Consider the following 8,073-nt stretch of genomic DNA (forward strand, 5'->3'; position numbering starts at 1 on the left):
TCACTGACGTCACGCACTCTGTTCCTTTGACTCTGAGCTTTTTTTTTTAATAACCAGATTTCTTAGCTGAAATATCTGGAAAGTTGGCCGTTTTCAGATCTCTTCTTATGAGGTCAGAGTTTCCTAAAATCCATAATATGACCCAGATGTTATTCTTGTCCTCAATTAATTCCTTAATTCCACATCCCCAATCTTAACGCAGATTTAATTAGTTGTAACTAGAATATTTTCTCATTTTCTGTCATTGCATCACTTTATTTGTGCTCATAAATTAGACACAGGCTCATGCAGTTGCACACATCATTTGCATGTGTTCATTCGTACAACCATTTGTTAATGATTATAATCAGCCATCTCAGATGCAGCACTTCAACAAAAACAACAACGCAGCAGTTTTAAACAGGATATTTACTCTTTAGAATACATTTTGACAGGGAGTGTGCGATGCTCTAAAGTTACAGGTGTTGTACACTAATCACATGATTGATAGTTTGATTCCCAGCTTGGCAAAACAATAAGCCCAAATTGCTGCTGATGGTCAGACCACCACGTTGAATGGTAGTTTGCTGCCATCTGAGTGTAAACGGGTAAATGAGGGGCAAAAAGCTCTATACACAGGCAGCCATTTGTATATAGCCAAAGTAATATGGATGTAGACTGAGTACCCCGCTGCAACAAGATATTAACAGATTTCCTATTAGAATACTGCACGAAATGAGAAGGTAATATCACTTATTAGATGTAAACATACCAACCCGGTATCACGGCAAAACGTGAAATAGACACGTTTTGGCCTGTCTAGGCATGACAGTTACACGTTTTCCTGTAGTGAACGAAAATGAAACCTTCCGCATCCAAAAGCGTGTCTATTTCACATTTTGCTGTAGTGTCTATTTCACGCTTTGCCGTGATACTGGGTCGAGCATACAGAATTTTAGCAGGCAAAAAAAGATGACATCACACTTTAAAGAGTTCCAAAAAATATTAGTCGTCGGGCCGTTTTCTTTGCTTCTGTGGTTGTAAAACACACCAAAGTGTTCTGAAAATTAAATATACTGTGTTCTAAATAATTAAAATGCGTGTATTACTAATTTCTGCTCACAAATTAGAAACATTTCACCCTCGGTACTTGTCCAATCAAATGTCACCCTTTCAAAAGATGATCCGCACCTTTTTCTCTGAATTACAGGAGTTTGTGCAACATAAAGCAATCCAAACAAAAATTGACATCTAACGGAGCTTAATACATTATTTAAATCATGTGTGGCTTTTAGATGCTGTCAGTCCCCATAACAACAGCTCCGGAGCTCCTATCACTTCTGTTTCTTCTGACAGGCAGGCCCCCTTTTTTGTTTAAACTGAGATTCTAAGGAGAGTCTTCTGAAGTGCAGAATCAATCATTCAGAGAGGCGTCGGACGAGATTTTATTTTATTTTTTTCTTCTTCACGTCGCTTTCATTGCTGTTCAGCCTGTTCCAGGAGAGCTTGGTAGATTTCTGATTTCAGAAATCGCGGGTAACAGTCGTTTTCCATCAGACCGTATATCAGTCTCTGCGCCACGTCGAAGCAATTTGGTCCTGGTTGAGAGATATTTTCACTGATTTCTTCTCTCGTCGCACAGTCAATGTTTATCTGTGTTTAGAAAGAAGCGACTTTTTATTTCACTCTTGAGTTTTGCTGTTCGGATACATTTTCTATATGATGATGTGTTCAGAAACATAACGATATGTTACAATAGTAAGTAGCATATAAACATGTTCTTCAGAATAAAGGCGAGTGAAACCGGTGGAGAATTGACGGAGACAACGAGCAAGCCGGTGATTGAGGCTGATTTGGAGTTACACAGGTCCGACTTCATTCACGTTTCACTTTACCTGTCTAGGCGCATCAACTTGGACGAACTTGACGTAAATCCTGCTGGCAGCGGCTGTCATTTCTTTCACGCTGGTCATTCTTTTATAGTCCTCGCAGGCCAGCCAGAATTGAAGGTTCTCCTCGCTGTATTCTGTCCTCAGAAAGTCCTCAAAGACCAGCTGGCCCGCTGCACAAAGGGGAACAGACACCCTTTGAAATCAGGACAGTTTCATTTCAAACCCTGAACACGGGCTGCCATAATCCTCCCTGTTTCGTTTAAATAGAGGGTGTTAATCTGCAGCAAACTGAGAGACAGGTTGGAACAGGTTTTCTTAGTATTATAACCAGATTTACTACAGACATTATGCATGCAGACAACACCTAAAGGTACCCTATAACTCCATGGAGCTAGTTTTTATTGCAGAAATACACGAGCTCTGTTTTTGAGGCTTTGGCGACTCAAAATTGGGTGAAAAAGAAGTTTAAAACAAATCTGCCTCTGTTAAATGTGTAAAAGTATTAAAGGTGGAAATAGTAAGGGTAGTGAGCCCACACTAAAGGTTAAGCAATTCCGTTATCTTTCACTCACATTCTTCCTTCCTCTTTATGGCGTTTGTGAGCTCAAAGAAGTCAGTGAATAAAGCCATGATGCAGAAAACCGCCAGGCATTGTGTTGGATGTCTGCAGGGCCCGTTTTAACTTCTAAAACCTTCAGAACCCAAAACCTGCATCCTGATACGTTCTGCCTCAGCATCGTATAATTGTACACCCATATTTCTTGTTATCTGCTCCTCACACCCACCTTCACCTTTGTTTAAGGGTGCGTTCACGGCGTTGTGACTCCAGCGCAGGTGTTAAATACTTAGCACGTCTTCTGGGAGCTCAAACAAACAGCTAACTGCGAGCACCGGCGTTATTCCCGCAAATTGCTTTACATAAATCACAGCTGGTGCTCTGACAATAATTGACAGGAAACAAAACACATCCAGAGGCCGCTTGTTCCCATCTACAAATCACTCCGTATCTGAGCCTTCAATCATAACAGCCGAATCTTTAAAAACCGAACGATACGTATGCCACATACACAACTATTTACTTTTTTGCTGCTGTTTACCTATTTATCGTACGTGTCGTCGCATTTCCTCAAAGGAAAATGGAGCAACTGGGATGCAAGACTAAATGAATCTTCTGGAGGGCAGTTCATCTTGGCGAAGGAGGCAACAGGCTAAAATATTACAGCGAAGTAATGAGAGAAGAAAGACGGCAGAGAGAGAGAGAGAGAGAGAGAGAGAGAGAAGGAACTTATCTGCTCCTTCTGTCATTTTCAAATAGAGGCCAGGAATATGGTCAGGTGACAGCCGTGAGTGAGCGTCGGCCTTAGAAATGAATCAGCGCCGGCTGGAATCGCCCTATCTCCACCGGCGGCTTAGATTACGCCTCTTATCTCTGCCGGTGTCGTCCTCCTTAAATATATCTCCAAATGGGTTTGATGAACTTGAGGGAGGAATATATCCCCGATCCTCGGAGAGAAGCCCGAGGGGCAATTCAAAGATGATGTGCGGGGCCGGGCAGCGGAGAATTGAGAGGATGGAGAATTGAGAGCGCGGCATTGGACAGCGGAGATGAGAGGAGTAAATCTCAAAGTGCGCTTACTTTTACACTCCAGAAGATGGTTGAGTGACTCTCGCCATGCTATGACATCATCAACAGGAGCCCTGCACAGCAAAATGGTCACGAAATGTTCATTTTGTCAAACATTTGAATTACATTGGACTAATATATATTACTAATAAAAAAAAAAATATATATATATATATAACACTTTATCTACTTATTACATCAGATCAACTAATTATTAATGTTTTATCTCTTAGATTTCAAATTAACTGATATAAATTATTCAGATTGTGAATGTAATAACAAATAGTGACAGACACCTCATTTTGTCATCAAGTCTAAAGGATGAAATTAATGACGGTGACTCACATGTCAGCTGATATTGGCTCTTAATTGAATAGATAGCAGATCACTCAGTGTTGTCCGCCGGATTGGAGTTCCTTCCCGACCACAGAGAGATGAAAATAGATCAGAAATATGGCGAAAGTTAATTAGTGGAAGAAGCGTTAAGATTTTACTTTCAGCAACACAAAAATATATGATTTTTTCCTGAAAATGAATCAGAGTGATATGTGAAATGGGAAAGCACCCATCTTTAAAGTTTCCCTCAGCCCCCCAAGTTCAGAGAGAAATTGTTAAACATGGTGTGGCATTTAGCAGCTATAGACAATACATATTTTCCCAAGAGTTGGTGGAGACCAAAGTAGATTTACCCCTTAACAATGCAGTAAAATTTGCCTATTCAAGGAATACCCAAAGTGAATTGAAAGCTGTTCTTCAACTGTTTGAAATGTATAACTTTGGTCTCTTTTGAAAGGTAACACTCAAAAGTTTTCTCCACAACTATCAGAACCGCTGTAGGCGCTTTTGGCATTGAGTTATAGAAGTTTGAACACACTAGTGTAGAAGGTTTTTTTTTTTTTTTTTATCTCTGCCTAAATCTTTTGTTTTTGCAAACAAATGCCTGCAGATGACTGTAGCCTGTCCCGCAGGCGGGTCGTTGGAGGGTTAAGTGTTGGAGGGACTTACACTTTTTAGGTGAGCAGAGGCACCACTGCAAACTCAAATAAATGGAAAAAAAAATGGAAACAAACAATTCAGCTTATCCACTAAAATGACAAATACAACAATGTGAAAAAATGAAATGATAAACATCACAAGTAAAAATGCATTTAGAATTCAACTTGAATATATATACTGTTTTACATTATGCAAAATCTAATTGACTTTCAAAAATAAAAGTACTCATTAGGCTGGACTTCCTTAGTTTGACAATCTGTTAATTACCCCACATTTAGTACATAAGTAAATGTAGCCTACTTTTCACAATTTCCACCAAAGGCTATAATTAACCATTTGTCACATAAGCCCCTGATGGGTTTACCTTGATGTTTTAATAAGATTAATATTCTGCAGCAGTCACTTACTGTAAACCCCAGAGGAGTTTGTGTTCTCTGACACATTCTGCAAATCGTATTTCCATAAGTTTAATTGTAACTTGTCATCAGGGAGTTGGATTTATGTCAAAATCTCTTTTTCTTTATGCCGAACTAGCAGAATCTTCTCGTCATTAGTTTACTTGTTCGGAGATTCCTAAATTAGATGAAATTTTAATGATCCCAACGGGGAAAGTGGGTCGTTGCAGCACAGATTCAGATAAGAATAAGTCAGAGTAGTGAATGTTGTATGAGAAATTACAGCAAGTGAACATGCTGAAAAGTAGAGCAAATAAATTAAAAAAAATAGCATCTCTGCTGACAGATTCACAGGCTGAAGTGGTTGTTGCAAGACCTGCTCGCATTATCTGACGTCTGGATGGCATGAGAGCTGCATGCACAGATAATGTCTCTGACAGATACAAACATGCATCTTAAGCAGGCACTACGTGAGTATGTTATTTTTTTATCTGTAAGTTACGTGACAACTCTGTTAAATATGATGTATTTAACACAGACTACATATTCCCACCGGATCTATTCTTCTCAGATTACACGAGGTAACTGCAGCCTATACATATTCAAATGATCCCCGGTGTGTTTAGCATAATATGAATTAACTGCTTGTACCTTAAAGTACTGATTGTTCACAACCTTGTAAAGTCTGAAATAAGAAGCAACGATAAGAGGTAAAAAAAAATGCCCGAGACGTAAAAGGGAGAATTTTACGTTAATCTAATCAATAATTTTACTTTTACATAAGTCATTTTATCTCAAGTACTGTGCTGTAACATTATAGTGAAAGATTTGAGGATGGAAAAAAATAAAGGAGCCAAATCAGCAGCTGATGGATAAAAACTGGAAGACAGAGCTGCACAGATGAGACACTCTCATCTCCTGTCAGCTCGCCTTCTGTAAGAGGATGTACGTTTAGCAGCCAACAGAGGATGCGAGGGTTGCTTTCACATCCGGTAAAAATACATGGAGCAGTTTATAAACGAAATGAAGTATATATTTTGATATACGATGTCTTTAAAGCAACAGCACTCAGGTATAATTTCCCAATATGATTACAGCACTTGTAGCTGTCAGCGTGGAGACATATGGTCCCAAGAACATCAAGAACACTTCCTGATATTGGCAGTACGCTTGTTTTTTTTTTTGCCTTTGGCATGTTACTAAGCCAGCAGCACCAGCCTGTCTGACTGTGTCAGCCAGGCACCAGTACCTGGAGTTAGGACTGCTCAGCCGGCAGCACAGTCCAGCAGCACTGCAGCACCGAGCCAACACTGCTTAGTGAGTGTCCCACAGTTCTTCTCTGCTGTGACAGCTGCCCAACTGAGTGAAAATTACAGACAGGTGCTGGAGACATGTGTTGCTTGGAAACTTGCAGATTTACAGTTATTTTTCTGTCAGGTTCCAGTGAACAGAATCAAATTAATTTTTTGTCTAATTTTGTGGCAGGAGACGTGTGGTGCTACAAAACCTGCAGGTTTCCATTTATTTTTCCATCAGATTCTAGTGAGCAGAATCAAATTAATTGTTTGTCTAGTTTTGTAGCAGATGTGCTGCTACAAAACTTACAGATTTCCAGTTAGTTTTCTGTGACTTTCCAGTGAACAGAACCCCATAGATTTATTTGCCTAATTCTGCAGCTCATTCAGTTTAGCCAGTCTTTTATTTATTTGCCTTTTAACAGGAATGTAGGTCACTTGCCCAAGCACTGTTGTCCTAAATCCCTAGATTCCTAAAAATGCTGAGAACGAAAATAAAAACGAAACAAAAAAATGTGTTCACCTAAAGCCACTGTATGAAAATGTACCCCGAAAATGTCGACAGCCTTGAGGGAGCTGTATTACTTTTTAGGGATGAATTATCAATCAGTTCCCTCAGAAGTATTGGACGAGGCATCAGAAAAAAAGGCTGCGTCCTAATACAGGCACACATTTTTCGGATTGCGTCATATAAAGCACAGAGCACAGCCAGCTCAAAGAATTCTCACTCGACCTTTTTCATGTTTTCTCAGGGAGGGACGGGAAAGAGAGCTGTAGGCACACTGAGAAACAGAGAAACACAGAGGAAGAAACTTCCAATAAAAAAAGCACAGATCACAGGAGCCCCATCAGAAACACTTGCTCGAAAACCCGCAGACAAGAGAGAACCATCCAGCAGAACACATCCCGGTTTTATTTTAGCAACATGCTGGCAGGGCGGGATCAGAGAAAGTCAGTCATTACTGAAGAACAAGGCAGACCACAGGGGAACTAAAACATTCACAACGCTCAACAGAACCCCCCAAAACATGCTCGGTGCCAAACGACCAGTTTGTCCAAAGTCTTAAAGCGTAAAGCCTATTTGGAGCTCATACTTACGACATGTGTTTTCGGCTGCCAAAAAGACTGAAGTATGTTTCGTTGTTGTGAAGTTGTGTGTTCAACAACTTCTCAGACTTCTCTTTTTCCCTGCCCGACTTACCCTGGAGGTGCAAGCCTGTGCATGTTGAGCTGCGGTACAGGCATGCCCGGGCTCCGCAGAAATTTCAGTTTTCACTGCAGCTCTTTTTGACCTGCAGCTCTTCAACAGAAATAAGGTTTTTCCCACAGCATGCTGCCAGCACATACACACATTTGTTGTTTTCCATGTTTGTGTTTTCTGAACACAGGCGTGGCACAGACCATGAATGTGAGCCTGAATATGAATGATGTGAATGAAAAAAAAAAAAAGTTAAAAAAAAAAAGCCCTTGGGACTTCGATAAAACCATTAGTTTACAGTAAAAAATAGGAGGAGACAGGCAGGCACGCCTGTGACGGACCCTGAACCGACACCACTGCGGTAGAACTGGCTTTGCTTTTAGATTTTGAAACCTAAAAATGATCTGTTGTGTGCAGTTTCCAAAGAAATATGCACATTTGACAATCGAGAGGCAACGTCTCTTTCACACCGTCCCAGACTAAATCTGAAAATGCCTGATATAATCATGGATAAATATCACTTAAGGACAACTTTTGTCTTCGATATTGGTGCAAATAAGTTTTTAAGATATTGTCATTACCTTCAGCGATAGAATATGAATTTTGACAAACTTTTTAATTTGGAGCCACTGACATTGGGAATGCCTGCAGTCAATGTCTTAGTGATTAAAAACACAATCGAATAAATATTCCT

General features: G+C 40.1%; 1 protein-coding gene across 1 annotated transcript; it reads right to left on the minus strand.

Moving 5' to 3' along the window:
- Positions 1-266: 266 nt before the first annotated feature.
- Positions 267-7,368, minus strand: LOC138632091 (regulator of G-protein signaling 5-like). The gene is made up of 5 exons (XM_069717380.1): positions 7,280-7,368; positions 3,841-3,911; positions 3,508-3,569; positions 1,875-2,041; positions 267-1,632 (listed from the first exon to the last, which is right to left on the minus strand). Coding segments are annotated over exons 2-5 (408 nt in total). The 5' UTR covers positions 3,843-3,911; positions 7,280-7,368; the 3' UTR covers positions 267-1,455.
- Positions 7,369-8,073: the final 705 nt, after the last annotated feature.

Source organism: Brachyistius frenatus, unplaced genomic scaffold (assembly GCF_029030835.1).
Source record: "Brachyistius frenatus isolate BFR_SWC_R1_liver_20210118 unplaced genomic scaffold, ASM2903083v1 Contig_173, whole genome shotgun sequence".
NCBI lineage: Eukaryota > Metazoa > Chordata > Actinopteri > Embiotocidae > Brachyistius > Brachyistius frenatus.

Coding starts and splice junctions, on each gene's coding strand:
- LOC138632091 (XM_069717380.1), bottom strand. Junction 2,042..3,507: donor CCATCTTCTGGAGTGTAAAA/GTAAGCGCACTT, acceptor CCCTTTGTGCAG/CGGGCCAGCTGGTCTTTGAG. Junction 1,633..1,874: donor AAGTTGATGCGCCTAGACAG/GTAAAGTGAAAC, acceptor TTCTAAACACAG/ATAAACATTGACTGTGCGAC.